The 27,403-nt window shown below is 45.4% G+C and overlaps 4 protein-coding genes across 19 annotated transcripts in view; 1 reads left to right on the top strand and 3 right to left on the bottom strand.

Annotated features, from left to right (window-relative positions):
- The window catches only part of LOC147269551 (uncharacterized), a 22,112-nt gene extending 1,365 nt beyond the window's left edge, over positions 1-20,747 (top strand). Inside the window, exons 2-19 of one of the 10 annotated variants that reach the window (XR_015110331.1) lie at positions 174-225; positions 3,998-4,722; positions 4,888-5,196; positions 5,299-5,454; positions 9,871-10,113; positions 10,399-10,536; positions 10,797-10,866; positions 10,959-11,057; positions 11,315-11,418; positions 11,641-11,963; positions 12,417-12,674; positions 12,989-13,231; positions 13,517-13,654; positions 13,915-13,984; positions 14,077-14,186; positions 14,768-17,438; positions 19,833-19,925; positions 20,036-20,747. Coding sequence is in view for 1 of the 10 variants with exons in the window: in XM_086186868.1 (XP_086042994.1) it covers positions 10,453-10,536; positions 10,797-10,866; positions 10,959-11,057; positions 11,315-11,418; positions 11,641-11,963; positions 12,417-12,444 (708 nt within the window). In the remaining 9 variants the exon portion in view is untranslated. Of the gene's footprint in view, positions 1-173; positions 226-3,637; positions 4,723-4,865; positions 5,197-5,298; positions 5,455-9,870; positions 10,114-10,398; positions 10,537-10,796; positions 10,867-10,958; positions 11,058-11,314; positions 11,419-11,640; positions 11,964-12,416; positions 12,754-12,779; positions 12,969-12,988; positions 13,232-13,516; positions 13,655-13,914; positions 13,985-14,076; positions 14,187-14,284; positions 14,536-14,767; positions 17,439-19,832; positions 19,926-20,035 lie in introns of those variants that run through there. The other 9 variants (XR_015110336.1, XR_015110334.1, XR_015110332.1 and 6 more) reach the window with 9 other exon arrangements.
- On the bottom strand, positions 16,106-20,417 carry LOC147269552 (uncharacterized). Of its 2 annotated transcripts, XR_015110344.1 has the most exons (4): positions 18,571-19,158; positions 18,134-18,445; positions 16,743-16,790; positions 16,106-16,362 (listed from the first exon to the last, which is right to left on the bottom strand). XR_015110344.1 is itself a non-coding variant. In XM_086186916.1 (3 exons), the coding sequence occupies exons 1-3, from the start codon at positions 20,220-20,222 to the stop codon at positions 16,165-16,167; spliced, it is 429 nt and encodes a 142-aa protein (XP_086043042.1). In that variant the 5' UTR covers positions 20,223-20,417; the 3' UTR covers positions 16,106-16,164. The 2 variants fall into 2 exon arrangements, 1 of the variants encoding a protein (XP_086043042.1); XM_086186916.1 differs by lacking the exons at positions 18,134-18,445; positions 18,571-19,158 and adding an exon at positions 20,040-20,417.
- LOC147269550 (uncharacterized) lies at positions 20,644-25,755 on the bottom strand. Of its 6 annotated transcripts, none has more exons than XM_086186843.1 (10): positions 25,006-25,755; positions 24,649-24,751; positions 24,356-24,488; positions 24,114-24,265; positions 23,862-24,028; positions 23,555-23,680; positions 23,238-23,372; positions 22,990-23,062; positions 21,859-21,927; positions 20,644-21,191 (listed from the first exon to the last, which is right to left on the bottom strand). In XM_086186843.1, exons 3-10 carry the CDS (start codon positions 24,483-24,485, stop codon positions 21,132-21,134), a joined length of 912 nt encoding a protein of 303 aa, XP_086042969.1. In that variant the 5' UTR covers positions 24,486-24,488; positions 24,649-24,751; positions 25,006-25,755; the 3' UTR covers positions 20,644-21,131. The 6 variants fall into 6 exon arrangements, 2 of the variants coding, with proteins under 2 accessions (XP_086042969.1, XP_086042975.1); XR_015110326.1 differs by having other exon boundaries at positions 21,156-21,191; positions 22,180-23,062; XR_015110325.1 differs by lacking the exon at positions 20,644-21,191 and having other exon boundaries at positions 21,251-21,927; positions 22,180-23,062.
- On the bottom strand, positions 24,631-27,403 carry LOC147269549 (cilia- and flagella-associated protein 99-like). Its single transcript, XM_086196308.1, has 7 exons — positions 26,683-27,403; positions 26,449-26,590; positions 26,278-26,372; positions 25,984-26,090; positions 25,766-25,892; positions 25,006-25,094; positions 24,631-24,751 (listed from the first exon to the last, which is right to left on the bottom strand). Exons 1-7 carry the CDS (start codon positions 26,794-26,796, stop codon positions 24,631-24,633), a joined length of 795 nt encoding a protein of 264 aa, XP_086052434.1. The 5' UTR covers positions 26,797-27,403.

The raw sequence follows: 27,403 nt of genomic DNA, 5'->3' as shown, positions 1-27,403 counted from the left end.
TATTCAGGTATTGCTATATACTGTAGTATGTATGCACTGTGAAGAGGAGCTGGCTTTTTGAGTGCTTTTTTATAACATCATGGAAGCTGTTAAACCCTAACAAGAAACTCAAGCTGGAGAGCAGCTGATTTTACAAATAACCTCATTGATTTGTTGTGTGTCTTCATTCACAGGTGCTGTCTAAATGTGGCCCTGCTAATTGTGTGACAGTTCGTTATCGACCAGGTAGGAGTTATTAAAACGTATTAGGCTGAGACATTTCCTCCATAGCCACACAGGCCAGTATCCATGTGTGTATCTAGACTGTCCTTGCACATTCACAAGCTGGAAAAACCTTTTGAGTCACACTTATGGAACACACAGCAAGTTAGAAATAACAGGTGCTCAGTCCACTACGTTCTCATGTCAGACTTGTGGGTGTGAAGAACTGTCAACAGAACAGGAAAACTTCAGTCATAGTAATCAACACCTCAGGCAGTATGAAAATGTAACTTGTAAGTTTGAGGGATGTCCATATCAGTCAAACATATATGGTACTTTGAACTCACATAAAAATCGTAAACATAATCCACTCAGTCTAGACTAAATGCTTCTCAGTTTTAGTCACATTTTAGTCATTTCTACGTTTTGGTCGACGAAAACGACAGGGGTTTTATTCATAACATGCTAAATTTATAGAAGGGCTGGTTTAAACGAGCCAACATTAGCGGGGCCCCTGGCAGCCCCGTTCATTCTAGCTTTAGCATGTAGCACGAGGAAGCGCTCTCTGCACCACGGGGGAGGTGTAACCACCACCACCACAAAACTTTAGGCTGAATACAAAACAGAAAAGCATCACAGGGCTGGCCTAACATAGACTAAAGCTAAACTTCAATCATCCTGCTTTTCACAACCACCCGACACCGCTGCTGCTGCCGTGGTGTGAGACTCGTCCGCTGCAGACAGGCCCAGACTGTCTCTGTGTGTGCATGTGGTTGCGTGCGCGAGAGAGGCTTTTAGTGCGTATGTTCTGATGATGGGGGCGTGACCATGAGGACCAACAGCTCCAGCTGGCTCCGTTCTGATGTTTGAGCTCTTGATTGACATTGCACGCATGTTATAATTGGCGGAAAAAACCTGCATGTTTTGAAACTTTGATCGTCCACCCACTAACAATTTAGTCTCGTCTCGTAAGATGAAAATGTGTACAATTTCATCACAGTTTACTTTTTACAGGGCGATGGTGACGTTCGTCTTAGTCTCATTTTCGTCATGGAAAAAAGGGGTCTGACGTCGCCGTTTTCATTTTCGTCCAGCATGATGAAAACAACACTGTTTTCATGTTCCATCTCCAGCAACAGAGGAATTGGTTGATGAACTCCACTACTGCAGAGTAATGTGTCTGTGCCAAGAACTTGGAGCAGTATTTCAAATTTGTTCAAATGCAAAAACTTCGAGGTCGATGGCGTGGCTATCGAGGAATTAGCTGATTCACTGTGTAAATCTCATCCTTTGGCAAAAGCACTGGGAAAAGGTGGCCCCCTTGCAACCGCTTCTAAGAGAAAGGAGTACAATAAAGAAGTGTTTAAGGTTGTCGAGCCAGTCGAGTTTGTTCTTGATCAAAAAACAAGCAGGTCCTTTCAATACATCCTATGACTGGGATCTTTGCAGCAGATACTTGATTCTCCTGAAGTGTTGAATAGAGTGATTGATAGCCACAGAACAGAGGGCAGCAACACAGACCAGCTTGAAAACCAGCAGGATCACTCCATAAGAGACGGTGTCTACTTTAAAGAAAACCCTTTCCTGTCAGATGATGAGTTAAAAATTTGTTTCACCTTATACATTGATGACTTTGAATTGTGTAACCCTTTGGGCACATCACGAAGAAGCACAAGTTGTGTAGCATGTACTGGATTCTTAAAGGTCCCCTAGATTGAAAATCATTGTTTTCGTGTTTTTGGTGTTTATTCAACGTCCCCCAGTTGTGGGGAATACACATGAAGTGTGAGGCAGTGTCATAACCTCTGTTTCAAGTATCTCCCCTTTTTTGAATCGCTGCGGGAATAATGGACCTATGAGTTTTTGGCAGTTAAGTCAGTGCCCCCCCCCCCCCCCACACACACACACACACACACACACACACACACTCACACACACTGAACCAACCCCTTTCACACACGCCCCTTCGACATATTTCGGGAAGGGGCGATTATGCGAGCGAGCAAAGTGAGTGCAGCTCTCTCGTGTCGCTCGCTCGCTTGCTTGCGCGACACAAACTGGAGACTGCAGCAGCACTGACAGACTGAGCAGATTGATTGAATGAATGGCCTCGATAGAACTGATACCTTTTTTTATCTGCGCTCGCTGGCCTGGCCTGGCTTGAGGGGGAAGGAATCTCGCCATTCAGGCAGGCTACCAATGGGCCAGGCCACCGGGAAAACTCCCGGTTGTCCCGACGGCCAACCAGCCACTGCATATACGGTTGGATCCGCGAATGGGCCGTGGCTACTTGGTGTCTTATCTTACAAATGTTGTTGTATGATATGGAATGTTGTCAATTGACAGTAGCAGTCACAGTTAGCACTGGCGACAGTTAGCCGAGAAAGTGGGAGTACTTTCTTTTCAGGGACAGTGAGGGCAGCCAATCACAGAGTAGTCGTTAAATGAGGTTGCCAGTTAAACTACGGCAACCGATCGCCGTCAACTCTTGCACTTGCATAAATAATGAGGTTGCCAGATAAGGTCAGAAACAACCCCAATAGGGACAAACGACACATTCTAAACCCAACATGGTAACATAGCGGTTTCAGTGAGCCTTTAGGAAGGTTCTGAGCCATCACAGACCCAGCCATTTTTTGTGGGGTTACATATCACACCACAGAACAAGAATTAATACCCCGTTCAACCTCTCTATGGCACCTTCAATAACTTGGGACCTGGCTCTCATTCAGCACTCACCTCTATTTATTTAGCAGTTTTGTGCAAGAGTAATGATGTAAATACATGGATATAATAAAATATAAGAGCCACTATTATATGATCTTGTTCCATTAGAAGAGCGTGGTGTCTTTGTTTCAACCCTTGGGACTTTCGTCAAAGGTACAGTGCACAGTGTTAGTGCTGACAATTTGGGTGCCCATGCTTTGGCTGGTTTTGTAGAAAGCTTCTCTGGCCATTCCATTGGTAGATTTTGTACTGCTCAGAAAGAAGAGATCCAGTCAGCTGATGTTTATTCAGGTTCTTTTTCTCTTCAAACCAAAGAAATACATGAAGCACATCTAAAGACTGCACAGGACACTGAAACGAGTTGCTTTGGAGTGAAGCGAGCTTGCCCTTGAGCTGAGCATCTTTACCATTTTCACGTCAGCACAGGTTATCCCCCAGATACAGTGCATGATTTGTTTGAGGGGATTGTCCCAGTTGAAGTAGCACTGTGTTTGAGCATTCTGATCTCAAAGAAGTAGTTTAGTCTGGAGTCTCTTAACACATGTATCCTCAAGTTTCCTTTCAAGCGGAGTGACAGAAAGAATCTGCCTCACCTTCTACCACACAAGTGTTCCAGTAGGAAGACAGTAGGTGGCAGTGCACATGAGAATTGGTGCCTGATACGTTTGCTCCCATTTCTGATTGGAGACCTTCTACCAGAAGATGAGCTTGCTTGGCAAGGAATACTGGACCTGAAGGAAATTGTAGAGTTACTTGTGGCACCTGTTCACACCCAAGAGACAATGGCCTACCTTGATATCAGAGTGTCTGAGCACAGTCCGAGACTACGTGAGCTTATCCCAGGGGAGACACTGAAACCTCAACACCCCCATCTGGAGCACTGTCCACACTTGATCACGTGCTTTGGGCCTCTTGTGGGTGTGTGGACATTAAGATTTGAGGCAAAACCTATTTTTTTTCAAACAAGTTGCCCGACACACAAGTAATTTCAGGAATGTTGCACTCACTATTTCAATAACCAGACTAAGACCTGTCCGCTCTGTTTGTTCGTGTCTCCACCTTCGATTAGCAAAGCAGGATGGCAACAAAAGGAACTTTCAGAGTCGTCTTTGGGAGTGAGAATGATGCAAGGAAACTCACCATTTAATCTGGAATACCAAACACTGTGGAGGAATTCACTCTTCGAATAGACTTTCTTCCAAGTGACTGAGCCATTCAGTCTTCAGTACAGAGAGAGAAATGGATGATCAATTTATGAACCTCTTGTCAACTTCAGAACTTGAACATGAAGCTACTATGAAAGTTGTGTACATGCCCTCTGAGACAAGCAGCCCCAATCCACTCACAAGAGATGCCGGCCCCACAATCCCACGTACTCCTTCCAGTGTCAGCTTCTCATCACATGAACCAAATGATTCTGACTCTTGCTGCAGCAATGATACCATCAACTTGTCGTCACCCGAGACCCAGTCCTGTTCTTGGCCCAAACTCTTTGTTTGTTGTTCCTCGCTTGTCATACTGTGCTGAGATGATGCTCCACACCGGAAATAATGAGTTCAATGCACACGGAACTTTGCTGTCTCCTACCCCCAAAACATGTGCTGATATTCTTGAGGGCCTCGCTGAAGGAATCCCAAAGTATACAGCAGATCCAAATGATGACCAGTCAGAGGAAGGGGCCAAGGCTCTGATACAGTCCCACCCATGTCTACTGGAGAAAGGCACTCGCAGTAGCTACTGTGGTTGGAAGCAGGACTTGAAAATAAAAATGATGAACTTCAGATCAAAGCTCAGGTATGTGTTTCATTTAATGTGCTCTCTGTTGTTCCCATCCTGAGCACCAAGTCTTTTGCTTCAACACATTTGTGCCAGTGCAGGGTGGTACAAGACATTAAATGTCAGGCCAACAGATTTATAGACAGGCATTTAATGTAAAACTAAAATTCCTACTATTATCAGCCGAGCAGGACATCCTGAGGTTGCTGTCAACTCTCTGAAGAACAAACGGAAAGGCCAGGAAAAGCCAGCGCCAACATCAAGAAGCCTTGGAAGACAGAGGTTAATTTCTGTCCAACCAGGCCCAGAGGTGAAGGAAGAGAGACTATGGAGGCAGAAAGGGGGGCTCTACTGACAGAGGTAAAAAAGAAGAGAAAGGATGAGGTTGAGATCAAGAAGATGATCCAGCATACCTTCTCGATCAGGAGGCAGGAGGTTCTCCAGGAGCCAGCAATTCCAGAGTTCCTAAACAGATGGCCAGCACTCTTTGATGTCAGTGAGGAACGTGTGAATCTGAAGTGTAGTAACTTGGTCTATCAGTGACCTTCTTTATGGACGGTTCAATCTGGATCCTGTCTGTGTTGTCTTTTACAGATCAACTTGGAGTTTATACCATTAACAACAGTACCTCTGACCTCCAAATTGCTTGGAGAACTGGACCGTCGGACTGACGACCTGATCAAGGTTTTTAATGCCAAAGGTGGAGTTGCAGGAAGAAAGATCCCCACCATAATGGCCCAGATGGAGAATGTACGTGTTGTTTGTTGTTTTTTTCTGTCTAAACTGATCATCATCTGGTTTGTGCGACCATGTGAAATGTTTCAAATGTTTTTCTGGCCCTTTCAAAATGACAGTTTACTAAACCGGCTTAGACCTGTGTGAGCTTTACCTGAGTGGAGTAAAACAAGGTGATGGGGTGGTCAAGTGAGGAAATGTTGGTGACTTGATGAGCCTCAGCACCTGTGTGTTCACCTGTTTCTGACACTGACAGACATGGAATCAATGTGGGGTTGTTTTTGTTTGTTTGTTTTGTTTTTTTGTCCGTCTGTCCGTGTTTGTGGGGGCATCACTAGGATGCACGTAGGAGACTGTCTGCTTACCAACTCCAGCGCTGTGAGAACATTAAACAGAAGGAAGCCTTCTTTGAAAATAAGACAAGAAGGTGGACATGTTATTTGGAACTGTAACCAATACGAGACGAGACAGCAAAATGTAAAATTCTCCCCACGTCGGAACGAACCTCCATTTTCATCATTTTTAAATGATGTGTCAGAGGAACCTACTGCAGACGTTCAGTACTTTACTGAGTCGTTCTCCTCCTTCTGCTCGCTGGGCCTTACAGGGAGTGATGGACGAGTGATGGATTATTGATGGAGGGATGGGCGGATCAATAAAGGGAGGAGAGAGGCCAAAAGTAGGCCACCCATCTGCTCCGACCCATCCATGAATCTGCTAGAACATTCAACTGGATGGAAAGAACGGCGAAAGGGAGGAGGACAGAAGGAAATTAGCTGAGGATTAATAATAGAACTCAAATGATGAGAGAAGGAGTGAACGGAGGACTGAAAGGAAGGACGTGAGGAATGTTTCCTTCCTAGAAGGTTCGTCATCAGGGAACGTTCCTTCATATGATCGCAACATGGCGCTCGTTAAAGGTTAGAGGAAGTTATCAGTCAGATTTCAGACAATATTCAAGATGTTCTCCCAGCGTTTGAGGGGAAGCTGTATGTGACGTTCTGGAAATGGGATGTTAGCAGTTGGTCGCCTGAAGGCTCCCGTACAGTCAGGAAGGAAAGACCTCAAAGACAAACGACCACAGGAGTCGTTCGTTCCAACCCTCTGATTCCACGCACTTTATTACCGATCAACACCAAAAGAAAAGTTTTTACAAGTTTTGCTCAAAAAACAAGACTACAACCGGCCAGTTTTCAGCTGGAGGCACATTCATGATTCTGTCTGCACCCGAGAGTGAAGCATTGAAAGGAAGAAAACATGTGGATGGCTGGACAAAGTTCTATGGACAGCAGAAATGTAGCGGTGCTGATGGAGAACCTTGTTGACGAGCACACAGCCGGCTCAGGGAACTTGAGACTTTTTCTTGCCGGTGGCAGCGGAGCTCAACCAGCTGTTGTGGATGGGAGCAGTGGTAAATACCTGTGACTGAACAGCCCAAGAAGAGACACGGATGCTGGTTAAACTCCTCCCCCACGCATGCTGGCTAAACTCCTCCCCCACAGATGCTGGTTAAACTCCTCCCCCACGGATGCTGGTTAAACTCCCCAGTGCAGATCCAAGTCTGATGTTAGCAAGCAGGTTGACGGACTGAGAACTGCTAGAAATCCCTGGATGTTAGAAGCTCTGAGTTGGAGTGACTGAGATGAGAGTGAATGTCACAGTGACGGCTAGACTGAGTGATAGAGACAGCGGTCAGGACTCTGCCTGTGAAACAGTCCAGAATTCTGTATCTGAGTTCTGGGTGTTTGCTTTGACTTTGATCTGAGAACTGTGGCTTTGATCTCTGTGAAGTGCAGAAACCACGACGACGGTTTCCAGCCCATGATGCGTTCACATGTTTGATCTCAGACTTGTGTCTTTGAACTCTTTCATTCTGGCAATTCTGACGGGGTATATAGAGCACGCTCAGCCTCACCACCACTCATTGATCTCATCATTCAAGTAGACTGGACTAAACAGTGGAACTCTGCGATTCTAAGATGTCTCGATGGAACAGGAGAAAGAGGAGGAATGGAGGACCAGCCTACTCAACCTACCCTCAGCTGACAGCCACACGTCTGCAGTTCGAAGCGAATGTGGTTGAGAGTGTGGAGCCTCAACCAGAGGAGGAATTCATCGCCACACCACCACAACCTGAGACTCCCCCTGAGCAGCTGCAGAATCTGGAAGAGGTTGTGGTCGAAGAGGTTGTGATCCAGGCCACGGAGGAGGAGTTTCATTGCTTCGTGGAAGAAGCTAAACAGGAGCAGTTGCATCTGTTCTCACTGCAGGTGGCGGCCCTGAACCTGGAGATCGATCAGTTGAATGCACAGATCCGAGAAGTGCAGCGAGAGGCTGACATCAGGCTGGAGAGGGAGCGTGAGGAAGCTGCCCTCAGGCTGGCCCAGGTTCAGCTGGACCTGGAGAACAAGCTGAACCAGGGTGTGCAGGAGAAAATTGCCATCCTGAAGGAAACGATGGGCGTCAAGGAATCTATGAAGGACATGATAGAAAAGAACAAGGACCTGCTCCTGACTGTGTCCCTGGAAAATGAGGCCTTGCACTGCGAGGTGAACCTGCTGAAGCAGCAGACGGGCGACTACAAAAAGGAGGTGGAGCTCCAGATAGAAAAGACTCTGGAGTTCAAACACCAGTTGTCCCAGAAAATGGAACGGATGCTGGCCCAGTTAGTGGAGGAAAACGACAACATGAAGGCAGAGCTGGAACAGACGAACATGGAGCTGAGACAGGAGAGGGAGACGACATCCCAGCTGCTGCAGCGTCTCAGTGAGACTGAGAGGCTCCTCCAAGACGCCCAGAAGAAGAAGTCGAGGAAAATCAGAGGGTTTTTCTCATGTCTGTTCAGGCCTTTCAGGTCCAGGACCCGGCTCAACGACAGTGAAGACTAGTCAGTCTCTGCAGTTTCAGTGTCACCATTAAAAACACATTTATGATTCTAGTAAATCTGAGCATGTTATTCCATCAGTCTTTTTTTTCATTCATTAAAAGTGAAATGTTTGATAGTTGACTCATTATCACTCCGTCAGGAACAATGTGGCATAGCAACAGGAAATGCTGTGATTGTTGACTATGAATGACAGCGATTCAGCACCTTTTCCCCTCACGGATGGTCGACTCTGAGCGCTTAAGCAGGAATGTTGATTCATTTGTACCTGCAGAATCACGGGGATGCGTTCCATTCGGGCCTGAAGGCCACCGAGGACCGACAGTTGTGGCTGTTCTGTCAGAATAAGTTTGACATTTAGAGGGCGGGGTCTTTTTCAGGGATCCTGGCGATGATGTCGTAGCAGTGGAGTGATGACAGGTTTACGTGACGAGCCCCTGGCTTGGGTTGGTCTTAACTCTGAAGTTCTGTTGCTGGATTAAAACTAAAACGTCGTGTCGGGGATGAAGACACGCCGTCCTCCAAACGCTTCCTGTCAGAGCATCAAAGCTGACACTCGTCTCCACACAGGCCGACATCCTTAATAACCACAGACGCCAACAAAGCCAATTTTTGATGCAGATGTTTTCTAAAAGAAGAGCTGTTTCACTGTCCAAAATGTCACTTTTACTATGCCGGTACCACCTGATAATCAGCGCTCAGTCAGCTTACATTTTGAAAGTGGCCTCAAGTTCAGGAACAGATTTTGGTATCTTGATCAGAAAAGACCTGCCGGAGACAACCTTCATGGACGTTTAAACGTCAAAACACAGCCTCTTAAACACTCGAATTTACTTCCTGAGGTTTTCTTTTTTTGTTGACCTTTTAAAACTCCATGACACTCATTTTAAACTTGTGGTCACAGCGTTCTTGAGTCGTGGTCACGACACACTGGACGTTCCCTCGAGTCAAACAAATGACAGCTGTTGTTTTAATTTGTCCCGTCACGATGGCATAGCTCGGGTTGCCCGCCGCCGTCAGACCAGCCGGTCGCTGGTGCGCTGTCCTGGACCTTCAAGGGTTAGAACTGCCCATAAACTCACTAGATTGGTGTTGTAGAGTCAAATTACAATATCTCTAGTGTGAGCGGCGTGGTGATGTCATCACAGCAACAGCACCTGAATGACAACAAGAGACCGTCAGCTACAGCACCAACAGCTTTTTACTGCAGTACAGGTGCTGTATGTGGTACCTGAGTACACGTACTGGAGTGCTGGCTACAGACAGAAAACTAGGAACAGTTTGTGTTCTACTAAAAGTTTCTGTATTAATGTTTGCTCTCGTTCACGATCGGTCCAGAAGTAGAATCGATGCAAAGATGAGCTTCATCAAGCAACCCAGGCAGGACAGCCCTGCTCTTAGGTTCCTCAACAAGTCTCCACAGTTTGATTATTTACAGTCCTCAATAACAGCATTGTTTCATGTTGGGTTGGAGATCATGAGCCCAGTTCTCCAATCACGGCTCAATTCCAGTGACAGTTTTCTAACAATGTTCTTGTTGTTCCCAGGTCCAAGCCAGGCACCACAATGAGGTCAGATCTTTTAAGAAGGAGCTGTATCAGACTCGTTCCTGCCGTAACTGTCTGAGACAGGAGCTGCAGGTCAAAGACAAGAGGTTGCTACATGCTGTTGATCGCATTCAGCACCGGGAGCAGCTCAACCAGGATGAGAGCCTGTTGGAGAGGGAGGAGCTCAGCCTCCAACTGGCCAAGGTGACACAGGAACGGGCCGAGATCACCAGGAAGTAGGAGGTATGTTTGTGTTGACTGATGTGGTTCAACGTCAGATGTGAAAAGAGTGTCTAGCCTTGTTTACACCTGCACCAAAAGCAAAAGTGGGAACTCACTTGAGGAGTCCACTAGTGATCAGATCCATGAGGAGGATCTCTGTACCGGGTGTACACAGGTCTTCTGAGATGAAGGTCACCACCAACAGACCATGACTGGAGCCTGGAAATGTGGATCAGATTATAAACCCAAGGTGGGAGCATTAAGATTATAATTCTCTTTTTGTTGGCTTTCTGTCTTTTCTACTAGGACTTAAAGAGAAAACAGGATTTGAGAGAGTCTGCATTCAATCGCCAAATAGCCATGGAACAAAGAAAGGCTGCCACAGCCCAAAACACATGTTGTTCTCTACAAGAGCAGATAGAGAAGTTAAACAAGGACCTACAAGTGAGTTGGAGGAGCAGTCAATCTGACCTCACGTCGTCCCAACCTGCGTCCAGTTTCTGGGCGTTTGAGGACATAAATGATCACGTTGAATAATTAGTCGTTAGCACAGGTGACCCTTGCTGGAAGGCTGAGTGAATGTTGAGTGAACCGAATATTGGAGATTGATTTTCCTCATCAGCTTTGGGTCAACATTTGTAATGTGTGTGATGCTGGATTACAGAGGAATCCTGCAGTAACTTCATGTGTTGTTCATCAAACAGGATCGAGACAGAGAGCTGGAACGGAGGAATATTTACTTCCAGAAATTCACCAAACCTTCCACCAACAGAGGTATCAAACATAATCTCCTGAGTGACTCAGCTGTTCTGGATCTTCTCAGTTGACAATGATGGCTCATTATCTGAATCCTTTCTCTTTGACAGGGAGAAAAAACAAGGGGCTTCAAACAGAGGAATCACTCTTGATCCCTCTTTCACACTCTCGACAACAGGAGCCTTTGGCAAGTGGATATCCTTCTGCAGGTAAGCACACAGTTCACGTTCCCTCATTCATTCATTCATTCATTCATGCACTCAAAAGTGAATCTACAGAAGGATTTGACAGTGACAGTGATGTCATCGCTGTAGTCCACCTCACCCATTCCTTCAGTGTTAATGGAAGAGGATGTATCTGCCCCATGGTGGAGACTGGTTCTATACTGGGTTCTACCTCGGTCCGTGCTCCTCCCCTGCACCAGCTTCCACTGTAACACTCACTCATGGTCGTGTCTGACTTACAGGAACAGAGACCAAGATGGTTCAGACAGAAGAGGAATTCCCTTCAGCCACAGAGGCTGGTAGTCTGGTGCCACTGCTGGAGGAGCAGAGGAGCTCTGGCAAATCAGTAAGTGATTCAAATCATTGGAACATGTGCATTTTTTTAGAGAGATGCACTTTTATTTTCGAAAGCTTGAACGTTGAATCATGCTGAGTGTTTTTACAAATCTCTGTATTTTTAAATACACACATTTTGACACATAAAGCTTGGAACATTGAATAAAGCTGAATAGAACTCAGACATTTCTGATCTCTGATGAACCTTTTCTACTTTTGTCTTGTGCTTCAGGATTCAACCGAATATTCAGAGGTCCCAGTCGAGGGAAACAACTGTCCAGACCCTGATAAAAGAAAACCAAATGAGGAAGGGAGGACAGGAGACGCCTCATCAGAGAGAGGTCATGAGAGCCAGGCGTCCCTCTCATCATCTGGGTCTAGGAAACCCCCCAGACCTGCTGAGGAACACCGGTGGCCCAGATTTAGCCACAAGTGTCCCAGATTTATCCGCAAGTACATCTTCAGAGATGTTGATGTAAACCTGCACTGTGGGAGACCCGCCTACTGGAACCTGGACAAGGAGACAGCACAAGTAAAAAAGTCTTCATTCACATTGTAAGTTCAGCCAGAAAGAGAGTGTGTGTGTTTGTGTGTGTGTGTGTGTGTGTGTGTGTGTGTGTGTGTGTGTGTGTGTGTGTGTTTGTGTGTGTGTGTGTGTGTTTGTGTGTCCCCTTATATACATTCATGAAATGTTCCTGTCTGGACGTGACAGTGAGGGGTGTCACTCAGTTTACTTCCAGCAGGGAAGTGGTGCAGCTGACAATATGGGAGTCTCAGTTTCCAGAGTCAAATTGTATGAAAAGAGACAAATTAGTGATTGTCGATAGGATCAAAATGTCTGCTATCGACCTCTCCAGTCTTTTCTGCTAAATGCTGAATCCTGCAATGGGAATGAAAGAGAACGTATTTGCCCTGTGACTCTGATGTGCTCCAAATGTGAAGGGCTGTTCTTCAGTGTGCACTCCACTAATTCATCCATTGACCATCAATAACACTTTGTCTGTACAGGCTCAAGAGGAGTGAGGGTGACAGCTGAAACCCCTGTGTACTGGAGCCAGAGCTCCCTGCCACGGAACAGCCATGATGAAACCAGTCAGTTCAAAAGTCAATGTGGATGTTTGACTGTCCGACTCACATCGAGAAGATCAAGGACCAGCTAGCAGAACAAGTATACACCATGAGAACGACCCCATCCATGGAGGTCAGGGGCTCCGAGAAGATGGGTCACCTGAGTGCAGGTCTCCTCAGACCTGCTGGCATCCAGGGGTCAGTGGAAACAGACTGAAACACCTTTCCAAAGAGAATATTCCATTGCTCTGCATTCTTAAAAGTTTCTGTATTAATGTTTGCTCTCGTTCACTATCGGTCCAGAAGTAGAATCGATGCAAAGATGAGCTTCATCAAGCAACCCAGGCAGGACAGCCCTGCTCTTAGGTTCCTCAACAAGTCTCCACAGTTTGATTATTTACAGTCCTCAATAACAGCATTGTTTCATGTTGGGTTGGAGATCATGAGCCCAGTTCTCCAATCACGGCTCAATTCCAGTGACAGTTTTCTAACAATGTTCTTGTTGTTCCCAGGTCCAAGCCAGGCACCACAATGAGGTCAGATCTTTTAAGAAGGAGCTGTATCAGACTCGTTCCTGCCGTAACTGTCTGGGACAGGAGCTGCAGGTCAAAGACAAGAGGTTGCTACATGCTGTTGATCGCATTCAGCACCTGGAGCAGCTCAACCAGGATGAGAGCCTGTTGGAGAGGGAGGAGCTCAGCCTCCAACTGGCCAAGGTGACACAGGAACGGGCCGAGATCACCAGGAAGTAGGAGGTATGTTTGTGTTGACTGATGTGGTTCAACGTCAGATGTGAAAAGAGTGTCTAGCCTTGTTTACACCTGCACCAAAAGCAAAAGTGGGAACTCACTTGAGGAGTCCACTAGTGATCAGATCCATGAGGAGGATCTCTGTACCAGGTGTACACAGGTCTTCTGAGATGAAGGTCACCACCAACAGACCATGACTGGAGCCTGGAAATGTGGATCAGATTATAAACCCAAGGTGGGAGCATTAAGATTATAATTCTCTTTTTGTTGGCTTTCTGTCTTTTCTACTAGGACTTAAAGAGAAAACAGGATTTGAGAGAGTCTGCATTCAATCGCCAAATAGCCATGGAACAAAGAAAGGCTGCCACAGCCCAAAACACATGTTGTTCTCTACAAGAGCAGATAGAGAAGTTAAACAAGGACCTACAAGTGAGTTGGAGGAGCAGTCAATCTGACCTCACGTCGTCCCAACCTGCGTCCAGTTTCTGGGCGTTTGAGGACATAAATGATCACATTGAATAATTAGTCGTTAGCACAGGTGACCCTTGCTGGAAGGCTGAGTGAATGTTGAGTGAACCGAATATTGGAGATTGATTTTCCTCATCAGCTTTGGGTCAACATTTGTAATGTGTGTGATGCTGGATTACAGAGGAATCCTGCAGTAACTTCATGTGTTGTTCATCAAACAGGATCGAGACAGAGAGCTGGAACGGAGGAATATTTACTTCCAGAAATTCACCAAACCTTCCACCAACAGAGGTATCAAACATAATCTCCTGAGTGACTCAGCTGTTCTGGATCTTCTCAGTTGACAATGATGGCTCATTATCTGAATCCTTTCTCTTTGACAGGGAGAAAAAACAAGGGGCTTCAAACAGAGGAATCACTGTTGATCCCTCTTTCACACTGCATGGTCCTTCCAGCCCTGGAGCCCCAAATCCTCCCAGTCCCAAATAGGCTGGTGAGTGTGACAGCGCCTTTGTGGCTCCACAGTCCAACCATGATTCTCCACTGAAGCTTCATATTTTCTGATATTTTCATTTCTTTTTTAATATTTAGAACAAACACAACAAACAACTAAGGGCTCTTTCAAATGAAAGGATCAAAATGTGCAATGAAAATAAGATCAGAACAAGATTCAACAAGTCAACAAAAGATGGTGTGCCAACTGAACATAAAAAGTAAAAGCAACCTTTCAACCTGAGAGGACCAAGAAAACCTAGGAGCTGAAGGAACAGTTTATTGAGCAAATGACAACAAATAACTAGACCCTGTGTTCGTGACCCAAGGGTCAACAAAGGGGGACCTATTCAAACACAGACCAGGCCTACAGTTCTCAGTGAGAGCCTTCATGCTGGTTTTAATATCCTACCTGCATGTTCCTGTCAAACCAACAGGCTGAGCCCCATTGACAAAAGCCTGAACAGGGGGGTCTTCTTTTGCATGGAAACTATTTGGAGTTCCAGATTCTCACAACTTTCTTCCAATTCAAACTTCCTGCTTTCACAAAAGAGTAAAGTTTCCATTCTTCTGTCCTCCTAGAGTGCACGGGCCAGCCTGTGGGGCTGTGACAGAGGAATAACCCAGGTTCAAGACTGGAAGCTGAGCTGTGGCTGAATGCATCAGTCGGTCCTGAACACTGGAGTCTGATGAAGACCATTCAGTCAGGAGCACTTCTGAGCTTCTTGGCCCTGCTGGGCCTCAGTGGAAGAAAACTCCTATTAAATGTATTCGCTGATGGGTTTTGCCATTTTGACAAACGCTCAAAAGAATTTTTCCTAGCAACAATATGACGACACTATTGGTTGGCAATGCATCCTGGGACATAGAAGTCTTTCAAACCAAAAGTGCTGAATCCCAACTTCAACCCTGTTTGTACAGGATTCCTGTCTGGTGGGACCTCTAGGATTGTAGTCATTGCAGGGGAGGCCTGCGATCTTCATCTGGTGCCGATGCACCGTGTCTGGAATTTGGAAAGTAAAAATTCCAAATTCCTGCCATATTTTGCCAAACACAGACGTCCTGTGCTGATCTGCATCTCAGTGTTTGTTGTTGTAATTGCACGCCTTCTCTCTCTCTTTCCAGACGGAAACTTTGATTTGCAGTTTTGACAGCTTTTTAGGAGCAATTGGTAAATTACCAGATGTCCCCAGAGAGAGAGAGAGAGAGAGAGAGAGAGAGAGAGAGAGAGAGAGAGAGAGAGAGAGAGAGAGAACAGTACTTTACTGAAGCCTGGTTCAGGTTTCAAAGACAGTGTTGAAGGAGGAGTTTTGGCCTCTCCTTCTGCCCAGGATGGTTCCACCTCAGTGGAAAGGTTAACAAAATACTCATCAACTTAGTGTACAGGTCGTGATGGCGACTGTCCAAAAATACTTTAAAAGGCTCAGAGCTCAGCACCGATTAATACCATCAACATCCTTCCTGCAGCTTTAAATGAGCCACATCGCTGACGTTCCTGCACTTTGATGTTTTTGAAATCTGCAAACCTCCTGAAATATTTGTTGACAGCTTCTGTGTTGTACTTCTACCTCTACAAAAGGACCTCAGAGTATCTGGGGGACCCTCGCCTCAACGAGGACTCACCGTGGCTGCGGGACATCTTCGCCCAGAGCACACAGTGATGTCACTACCACACAGAAGCATGAGTCCAATATATGTGTAGTACCACAGGCACAACAAGTACATTTGATAAGTACATCCTAGTTTTATGGTACTGGAGATGTAGAGGGAAGTATCAATTACTACAAATTCATTCATACATTGATGTACTTGATGTTAGAAATATTGTTAGACAGAAGATACTTTCCATGTCTCCGCACGTTACAAATCCTATCAAATCAAACATGAACACAGGAAATAAGGACCCATCGAATCCACGGTAAAATCCTCCTCCCTTCTGGAGAGGATGGTGACAAATTCTGGAGAGACCTTTTATCACCTCAAAGTTGGAACTTGATGATTGAGGGTTTTAGTTTGGACCCCAGAGGAAACACACCATTGATCTTTTTCAGTTGTTTTTTATTCAAGGCCCTGCTGTTCTGAGCCCTGGTTCTGAGCCAAGCCCTGAGGTGACGGCGGCGGACCTGATCCTGCAGCTCTCTCACCTCCTCCACAAGTGAACTGTTCTGCAGGTTGAACTGTAAACCAAGAAAACACATCAAATGTTCCCTTCACACAGGAGCAGATGAACAACTATGACACCTCAACAATGGGGTTCATCAGAACTCATGTTGTCCAGATGTCAGTTGTGTTTGTGTGGCTGACGAGTTTGTGGTCAGGGACGTTGGAGATGAAGGGCCAGGTAAGGCCAGCAATCTGGATCAGAACAGCTCCAAGTCAGACTGCACCTTCAACATTTCTTGAATGCAGAGCAAATATGATTGTTCCTGAACCAAACCTTTAGCTTCTCAAAATAATTTGATGCCTCAAGAACAGAGACACTCTAATCATCAATGAAGGATAAAATGGTCCCTGAGCGTGCAGAGTCTGATGCAGTCATGACGTCAGGCCAACTCACACTTTTGGTGCGTCTGAAGAACAGGTCTGCTTCTTCCTGTCTGTCAGACTGAAACATAAAAGAGCAAACAGTGTCATCATGAGCTTCTCTCTGCTCTGGGACCACTGACACTGGACCGCTGCTGCTGGCCTCTGATCTGAGAGTTCCACTGAAGCTGGATTTCATCCAAAAACACAAAAGTCCCTGTAATCAAACAGCTGGTGACTGTGGACAGATTCTGTCTCAGGTCAGGGTCCACTGAAGACCACTGACCATGCAGAACCAAGACAGCCACCGTTTACTCACGCTTGACCTCCACCACTGGAGCCAGAGAACTACATTTAATAACTAGAAGACAACCAGACAGCACAGATTGTCCCTCCAACAAGACCAGCCAGACCCAAAGTAAATCAGGCAGTGTTGAGCAGAGCCTCACGACTCCCGTGTGGTTCCTCTTAGTGACGAGGGGCACGAGTGGGCTTGGTTTTTTTCAGTCATTCTATATATTTTTAATATCTCATGCTATATCAGCTGTGACATGCAAAACAAACAGGTGGGAGTGACGACTGCAGGACTAATCCTTATTTTCTGGATCACTTGTGTCCATCATTTGACATCAATGTCCTTCTAGAATTGTGGACATGTTTGATGTTGTGTTTGTGTTCAGGAACGCTGGTCATGCTCAGAACTGGAGAGGACGTAGTGGATGTCAGACATGTGAGTACCTGCCATGTTTGTTTGACTCTGGGCAGCCACAGGGGAGTGAAGACCTGAAGCTCTTTCTCCATATTTGCTGCAAAACTGACTTTATTTGTAACATTTTCCATCCATCCATCCATTGTCTTCTTCTTATTTCTATTAAGGGTCGCGTGGGGCGGAGCCTATCCCAGTGTCAACGGGCGAGAGACGGGGTTCACCCTGGACAGGTCGCCGGTTTTGTAACATTTTGTTTCTATTTTTGTATTTATTGTAATGGAATGTTGTGGAGGCTGCACGGTGGTGTAGTGGTCAGCACTGTGGCCTCACAGCAAGAAGGCTCCAGGTTCCAGTCCTGGCTCCATCACAGGATCTTTCTGTGTGGAGTCTCCATGTTCTCCTGTTCCTGTGTGGGTTCTCTCTGGTACTCCAGCTTCCTCCCACAGTCCAAAGACATCAAGAGGGGACGAGGCTGATTGATACTCTAAATTGACCGTAGGTGTGGCTGTGAGTGTGAATGGTTGTTTGTCTCTCTATGTTGGCCCTGCGATGGACTGGCGACCTGTCCAGGGTGAACCCCGCCTCTCGCCTGTTGACGCTGGGATAGGCTCCACCCCCCATGACCCTCAATAGAAAGGAATAAGCGGAAGACGATGGATGGATGGATGGAATGTTGTGGACCTGCTCTACTGGTCTGGAAGCTCATCATCACTCACCCTGAGGCAGAGGAGAGACAAGTGAGCACAGACTTCTGCATTCTGGTTGTTCAAGTGGTTGGCCTCCATCAAAGCTTCCTCAGCTACACACAGCTCCCCCAGCTATGCACACACACACACAAACACACACACACACACACACACACAAGGTTTGCCGACAAAAATCCATCCTGGGAACTATAGTAATCATTTCCATCGTCATGGTGCAGGAGGGGTGGTTACCCGGTAACAGGTGATGCCCAGGCCCAGCCAGGTCAGACAGGATGGAGACTGTTGACAAGCCTGCCGGTAGGTGGCTGCGGCTTGATCAGACTGAAAGTTATCAGAAGAGAAAGATCCAAATGATCGTATGGTTTCACTCATCCACACAGTTAAAGTGCTTCATACACACACACACACACACACACACAAAAGCATTTGTCATGTGTCTGTCTCACCAGCTTGGTAGCTTTTGCAGCCTTCCTCACAGGAGCCAATGACCTCTTGACCTCAAGTGGCCACAGTCGGCTCTCATTCATCTTCCGACGCAGCCTGAAATGACAGTCACACACTGACATACGTTTATACACCTTACAAAAACCTTTTTTGGACCTGTATTTTCCATTCTTCAGTTCCACACCTGATTGGGGGAGTCACTAGAACACTTTCTGATGTTTGTGTTGCTAATTTGTTGCTGTTTAAAAAAAATCTAATTGTTTTTCACATTTATTTTCCATTCAGTTTTGATAAAAGTCGTCTCGAAGACTCAAAGAAATGGGTGTACAAACATAAAACAGACTCAGCACCAGCTTCTAACAATCCTCATGACAGGAGGAAGCTGCATTTGTTTTATCTTGGTGTGCCTCTGAGACTACAAACACCTGAGCAGCTTCTTTGTTTGCACTGCCAACACATTCAGGCCTCCATACTTCACCTGCTAATGACACTTAAACATCTACACCCTGTTGTCCTGGAGATTCTGTCTCTTTGTCCTTTGATACAAACCCTGCTCTACTTACAAAGCTTTTTTTTGGTCCAACTTCAACAGAAACGCTGGCTTTTTGGAAATGTGCTAATTCGCGACTGCACCCAGAGCTACAAAAGAGCATCCATAGATAACTGCTAGTTAGCTTAATGAGATGAATGCTAGTGGGTGGGACATGTTAGCATATTTCCCTCAAACATTGTCAGTTAGATCAGGTTCAGGATCTTGGTTTGTCCGGAAGTACCAATCGTCATCCTCCCTTACCATGTCAGCCATAATTATTAGCACTTGCTCATGTAGTCGTCAAAAAACGTTTTTTCGTGGTCCAAAATCAAAATGAGTGACCAGCAACCCTTCGGTTCCTAGAGGGCCTCGCTACCTCTGAGCCGTGCTGTCTTGAATACATCGATGATGAAAACTTGCTTTAGCATCAAGGACCTGATTCTGACTGTCTCTGACATGAGTGACTCTTAGGATCCAACTGGGAGCATCATGTTGGGGGGTGAAGCTGACCTGGTAGCTCCTCCTGCATCCAGGAAACAGCACATCTCTGTGTCCCAGCTCACCCTGTTCATCAAGATCTCTGCGTCACTACGAAACTAGCGGTCCTGTTGGGGGGGCACAGACCATCAGCTTCATTCCTACTACTACTCGAGTATTACTCTTCTTGATTCAGGATATCTTCCTACCAAATATTCTTTTACCACATTAAATACTCCTCTCATCTGTCTCTAGCTCAGCCTGAATGTCAACTGTCATGATGAACTGGTGGACTAAAATGGCATTTCTGTTTAACCTTGGCCATGTCCATGAAATTCAAAGGAACCGGTAGGACATCTCATAAAGAATCTCTGTGGATCAACAGCTCGAGACACTGCAGCAAATCTTGCCTCAGCACCAAAACATTCTCGCTAACCCTAACCTGGTTATATTTACAGGTACCTTCAAGCTCTTTAGCTCGCCATCTTCCTCATCAATGGGCTCTCCCTGGAAAAAGGCGCCTGGCAGGAAGTGGTTCCCTGGGGCTAGCAGGGCTTGATGGGGCCTCTTCTTCAGTCTGCAAGTGTGTTCCCTCTGCCCTCCTGCCTTCAGCTGCCCCTCAGAGAACACCAGCACCTGATCCATCTGGGAGACAGCACAGCAGCTGAGTGCTCCTTTCACACTGAAGCAACGGCCCCACGTCACCGTTGGTCTGATGCTTCAGAATTAATTCAGTTTCATTCAAACAGTGGACTGTCATTAGAGAGGATATCTCTGACCATGTTAATATACAGCAGGTCTGCATTTATGAATTTCTCATTTCTCCCCAGAGGGCTGTCATTACATAAAAAATGACTGTTATACCGGTAAAAGTGGTTCTGTTCAGCACCTGGAAGGAAATCGGGGCTGCACAATAAAATCAGCGCTTCAATATATCAGAATTAGTCTTATGGCCAGTATTTATTTTAACTCAGTTCTGTTCAAGTCTCCTCTTCTCCAGAAAAAACAACATATGATTCAATGGCTCACTGACCACAGTGTAGCATCCTCAAGTTCACATGGTGTGTGTATTCAGGGACACCGTAGTTGATGACATAGTCCAGTCATGTGTGCTGTTATGGGAAAAATCCAAGATGCCAGAATAAACTATGAGTGAGACCGCAAAAGTTAGTGTCCATTATTTTATTGCTAGAAGGCAAACATAACACACAAGAGCTCAGGAGTTGCCAGGTGTTGGATTAACTGGAGAAATCTCTGAGACACATGAGGCTTCATTCTGTTTTCCATGTCAAAGACTGTCGGACCAACAAAGGAGCAAGAAAAAGGTTCAGCATTTCTAGGCTGGTCCAAATTCATGCTGAGGGGGCCACTTTTCTGCTTTAGATGTTTGCTAACAATAGCAACTGTGCATGTTAGCAACTTTAGCCTCTGAAGAAGGTTAATGTTGTTATTGTTAGTGTGTGACATCATCATGAAATGTACCACAATAAGACAGGCCACATGTAGTGTCCTCCTTTTTCCTGCTATCGTGAGCGTACCCGGTAGAATCGATAACTACAGCAGGAATGAATGAGACACCGACGGACTGGGAGATATAAATGTTGTTGATTGCACCTTAAAAGAAATAAAAATCATAAGATTTAATAAATAAACATCAATTCAAAGGTGTCAAGAACAGAGAGACATCATTGGAGAGTTTCAAAAAGATGCTAAGATGTTAAAACACAAACTAAAATTTGTTAGAAAGAGAAGTGAATGTTTAATAATATGTTGGACAATAATGTTGGACCTTCAAAATAATAACTTGGGTTTCAAAGGCTATTGCCACCCCCCAGACAGCAGGCAATAGCCTTTGAAACCCAAGTTATTATTTTGAAGGTTTATGTTGGTCAGATATTTCATTCATTTTCACATCTTTATTTAAAAGTGTTTTTGCTGTTAATACTAAGAGTTGTATTAGTCATGTATGTATGAATGGTCCATGCCAGATTTGCTGAGAGGAGGAGCTTGAGGCCTGTGTGCTGTGTGGAGGAGACTGAATGTTACAGAGCCTTATTGTGTTTTGTTTGTTGTGGTTGATTTGTGTAGAAAAATCCACTGTCCTGCCTTCAATAGAGAGCAACCAGTAGCTGGATGTGGTCCGGGTCTTTCCTTCATTCAGCACAGCATAAACAACAGTGCAGAACTACAAGGGTTAACAGATGTGCATCCATCATGATATGAGACCGTTAAAGACAATGCACGCCTGTTCCACAGAGATGAAGGTCATTTATATCTATACCAGCGGGGGGGCGTGCAGTGGAGCAGGGTTGCTGTCTGGAGTCCTGAACAGGCTGTGGGAAGTCCAATCCTGTCAAGATATGATGGTCATAGTTTGGTGACTAAATTAATTATTCTTACAGGTTTAACGTAACTGTCTGCATCAATACAGAAATGAGCATCCACAAATGATATTAAGACACCAACATAATAGGAGCCCATGAACAGAAACCAATCTGCTGCTTTTTGAGTAAATGGCTCAGAAACGCCAAATTGTCCCCACTAATATAGACTTTGCTGATAAATGTAAGACACTGATTTGTGTCATCACATATCATCCTACCTGTGGCTGTTTAGCATCCTGGTCAGTTGCAGCTGCACCTGCGGCCCCATGGTCCTGTCAGCTTCACAGGTCCTGACCCTCCTCCTCCTCTCTGTCCTCTGATGTCCTGTCCTCCATATCTTCTTGCTCCATGCTACCACTTATTGTTCTTGTGGACACAAAGGGACTCTACTGTGGACCCTCTCCTCCACCCATCTACATGCTCTTGTCCCTGTAAGAGTCCCTGAGCCCCTTCCATTTCTCCTTCATGTGTCCTCTTAGTTGGCAGCCCAGCCCTCACTCCCTTGTAAATTACACACACTTCATAAACCATCCAGGTAGTCCAAGCTCAGCACTGACACCTTGCCAGGCATTCCTTTTGGGTACGGACCTGTGTGACACAAGTTGTGTGATACAATTCTGTGTGCACAGATGGCCATTGATAACCATTCTATGGTAGCAGCCAGTAATAAGGAGGCCACAGGCATTTACACCCAGGGCCTCCAACCTGGAGCCCACAGTGTTTATCTGCTCACAGCAGAGGGAGTGCAATCACAAGCAGCCGTATCAACGAGGAACACGTCCAGGTAAAAGCACGATTCCATCAAATGAATGTCTTCTGGAGAATATGGGTCCTGGGTTTGAGTCTGTGATGGAGATTCTGAACTGTAATCCTGGTGACGGACAGTCACGATTTTCCCACGGTGTCAGTTCGAATGAGTTGGCAGCAACGTTGGCCCCTTGGCGCTGTTTTCTGGAATCAGACTGTTGATGCTGCCTGGGGGCTGGCTTGATTTTGTCTCTACCCATTTCCCTTTTCCTTTGACTCACCAGCAATTTCTCCACACATTTCTTCTTCAGATCCTGCTTCATTTTTTCCTCTCTGGCTTTCTCCTTCACTTGCCTGCAACATGCAAAACTACCGTGACTTTGAGGTGCTGGGTCTCTCAGAGCTCAACCTTTCCCAATCAAAATATCTGCCTGAATGCAACAGGAACAACTTGGCCTCACATGGGTCACTCCCAGGCCACTCGGCCTCTGGTCATGGGTACATTCATATTTGAAGGTATTATCCTGACCTGATTGCAGCAGCCTTTGCCTCTTCTCTCTTGCAGGCATCGAGGGCCCTCTTTTTGATGCTCTTCTGCTGCTGCTGCTTCACTTTCTGCAGCTTCTGCTTAATCTCTTCCTCTCTGGCTTTCTCCTCCGCTTTCCTGGAACATGCAAAACAACCATGACTTTGTGGTGCTGGGTCTCTCACAGAGCTCACCCTCTTCAAATGAAAGCATCTGACACATTGCAATCAGAACAACTCTGCCTCACATGAGTCACTCCCAGCCTAGGAGTCTGGACCTCTAGTAAGGGATACATTCATGTTTGATAGCATTATCCTGACCTGAGTGCAGCAGCCTTTGCCTCCTCTCTCTTGCGGGCTTTGAAGACCATCTTCTTCATCCTCTCCTGCTTCTTCTCTCTCTGCAGCTGCTGCACTTTTTGTTCTTTGGCTTTCTCCTCAGCTTTCCTGAAACATGCAAAACAAATGTGACTTTGTGTTGTTGGGTCTCTCGAAGCTCAACCTTTTCACATCAAAACATCTGACTCGTTGCAATGGGAGCAGCTCTTCCTCATATGGGTCCCTCCCAGCCCACATGGGCTCTGACCGTTGGAATGGCGATATTCATGTTCCATATTATTATCCTGACCTGACTGGAGCAGCCTTTGCCACTTCTCTCTTGCTCTCTTTCTTCAGCTTCTGCCTGAGATGGTTGTTTTTCTCTATCTCATCTTTTTTCTGTTGTTCCTTCAGGTGGAACAGCCGCTTCTGCAGCTCGGACAGGGACATCTCTTCCATGAGATCGTGGCCTGCAGTCTGGCATGGGACACAAGGGAAAACCATGAGACATGGAAGGAAGTGTGTGAACTGTGAGAAGACACCAATCCTTTCTTTCACTTACATCAGTGCCATCAAGAGCCTTCAGTCTCTTCTGGGGAAGTGAACTAATAGTGCGGATTTCACCAATTATTCTAAATTTTTTGATGAGTTCTGCTTGTGCCTCCTCCAGCGCTTTACGAAGTAGATCTTGATTTTTCCTGGTCACTTCTTTCACTGTGGTATTTGCAAAGAAATTCTTTGAATGAAAAGGATCTAAAAAAAATGATCATACTTGTTCATACTACGTGAAGTCTAGCAGCTTACCAATACTTTGCTTTGATTTTGTCAACTTCTCCTCTGCTACTCTGTAGTTCTTTTGGCCCTCTGCCACCTGTCGCACCAAGTCTCTCATTCCTCTTTCCTCCTGCAACCTTTTCTTTGCATATTTCTGCATCAACTGAGCAGCCAACAAGATACAAACACAAGGAGCAGATTTTTACATGAAAATCACTTGTTTTAAAAAGGTGTTCTGAGAGCAGAAATGTTTTGGCTAATCCTCCTTGTATTTGTGTTGTGTAAACTTCATTTTCACCAACTGTCTACTGGTCTTTACCCACCTCTTTTTCCTGGAGTTGAGGAGCCTTCTGGTCCCTAAATGGCTCCTTGGTGGTGATGTGCCCTTGATTATGATCACCTGCCCCCTCCAACAGGCACTGAATTCTGGGTCAACACACAGAGAAATTACTCTTAACACAGACTGGTTCACAGAAATCTCAAAACCAGACAATTCAGTTCCACATAGCAGCATCCACACTGGCCATCCCATCCATTACTGGTATTATTGGACCAGCCAGCATGTAGAATTCCCTCAGACAAATCACAGGCTTCAGCTCAGTCCAGCAGTGTCCTGTAGAGAACTCTGATCATATTGAGGAGCCTCTTAAAACAGGTTGAAGGTAAACTACATGCCATACCTCTGGAATTCCTCTTCTGCCTGACGGTTCTCGATCACCTCTTTTCTCAGGGTGTCTGCTTTGGTGGTCTTTAAGGTGTTGCTGCCTCTCTAAAGGAATCAGACCTTTTTGGTTAACTGATGCATGGGAGCAGTTATCATACTGAGGAAAGAAATTACGTAGTGGGAGCAGGTATGAGTAGAGTCCAAGCCCTGCACAATACAAACCCATCAACCAGTGGACCTGCAGGCCCACAGGTAGAAATATAACCAATGCCAATATGGCTGCTTGAGGCTCAACCTGTCACCTTTACCTGTCAGACTGCAATTTTTTTTCTTTTTTTTTTTTTACTTCTTCCTTCATCTCTTTGAACATTAAATCCCTTTTTTTTTTACACTTTTTCAGAATTGCTGTTTTTTGATTTGCTTGAGCTTTGGCAAGGATGTAGTTTTTTTTTTGCCTGTACGTATATGTACATGTTCTCATTTTGTTGTTTTCAAATATTTTCAAAATAAACTACTTAACCAAAATGAACTAAAAACCCAACTGATATTGACATATTAATAAGTTCTTAATCAGAAAATGCTAAATTACCAAAGAGGTCAAACTCATTCCAACCACAATTTGTCAATTGCATGACTCTGATCTGACCTGTCCAGGCTAAACCTGCCACACCCCTGAAAGCTGCTGGAATAGGCTCCAGCCCCCTCCCCCCCGTGACCCTTAACAGGATAAGTGGAAGAAAATGGATGGATGGATGGATGAATGACCCTGATGGCACTGGTTTGGGATGGGTGAGAGGGACCTCCTGGGGCTCAGTGGGGGGTTTTGGCACCTTCTTGACCTGATGCCCTTTGGGAAACTGCTTTGCAAGCTGGACTACAATTTTATTAATTTCAGGTTGCCATCTGAAGGAGAAAATAAATGTGTTGCCTCATACTGTATCTTGCCTTTAAAACAACTGATTTCTTCAAAATGGTCACAGACAGTTTTATTTACCTCAACAGGGGACCAATTAACTTCTCCTCCACATGGGCAGCATCACTCACACTGTTCCACTTCTCTTGGATGCATGTGGTGAGGTTTGAGGAAAAGAAACTCAGGAACTAGAACAGAACACATCAACAAAACCATTCTCCATGAAAGAGCACGAGACAGTTCCTTCTTTCCAGTGCCTCATCCATTAAATGCACCATCTCTGGTACTATCGGATGAAGGACCAAGTTTTGTACATTAAACTAGTACAGTCGTAGTGATGGAAAAATGTATTCTTGATCAAATTGATGTTCTTACAGCATGCATGTTTTTGCAGTCCAGTGCCTTGACAATGATGTCAAAGCGTCGAAGTCCAATCTCATCCAAGGCAAATGTGGCCAGGTAACAGATAACTGACAAAACAATAGAAGTACGTCAGTAGCCATTTTGTTTCTTTCTGACTGAAATTAAAAAGCGCCGTTAACTTACTGGCGAGCTGGCTGCGATGACTTTTGGTTATCTTTCCATTTTGGCCATAGAAGTCATCGATCACCAGGTACACCAGGGTTTTGTGCTCAATACATCCAGAAATGACATCAAGCACAAACTTCTGCTGCTGGGTTCCCCTTTTCTACAACAAAAACCAACGTGATATTGCTGAGTTGATATGGTGGACTATCAGCATCTGAGCTTGCTAGCAGTTATTTAATCCCTCTGGTGTACCTTCAGGTCCTTTGAAGCATCTTTCAGGAAGTTCTCCACTTGATGTTTGCCTGGGGTGAACTTATCAAAGACCTCAATGGCCTCTTTGACAAGTGCTCCATACATAGTTGCCATTTTATTTTTACCTGCAGTGAGAGAATGATCAATGAAGTGAAAGACTTTTCATAGCAGATGAAAGACACGGACTTTCCAGCACCGATGTAAAGACAAATGTAACCAAGCTAAAAGCTGGTTCAGATCAATGCTACACAACAAAACTGCAGGATGTTCCAGCAAAATATTCCTGCAACGTGAATGTGTCAGTTGTAGAAAATCTGAAATTGTTGTATGGAGTCTCAGAAGTTCCACCATGTCACATCTCCAACTGCAGTTTTCCAACTTTGGAAGACGAGCAAAGTAAAACGAGTGATCTTTCTGATTGTTACTCCATGAGAAGTCTGATCCCCTTCAGTTGCTAGATGGCCTCTCTACCTCTGTGCCATGCCAAAGCTTCTGTTCCTGTGCTGCATTTTTGTCACTGTCAATGTTTACACAAACAAACTGCCAGTGAGAACTTCTTCAACTTGACCACCTACCAACCATGATCACTCCTCAACTATGATGTCTCTGAATCTACTAACACTCAGACATTTGCATTGGTTTGTACCTGAGGTCTTCCTGAAAAGACTGAGTCAACTTACAAAATAAAAACTTCAGGTCAGAGATGATTCAAATGTAATGG

Source organism: Aulostomus chinensis, chromosome 2 (genome assembly GCF_037954235.1).
Source record: "Aulostomus chinensis isolate RoL2024-O1b breed Wild chromosome 2, RoL_Achi_v1.0, whole genome shotgun sequence".
Lineage (NCBI taxonomy): Eukaryota > Metazoa > Chordata > Actinopteri > Syngnathiformes > Aulostomidae > Aulostomus > Aulostomus chinensis.
This window is presented reverse-complemented; position numbering and strand designations above follow the sequence as displayed.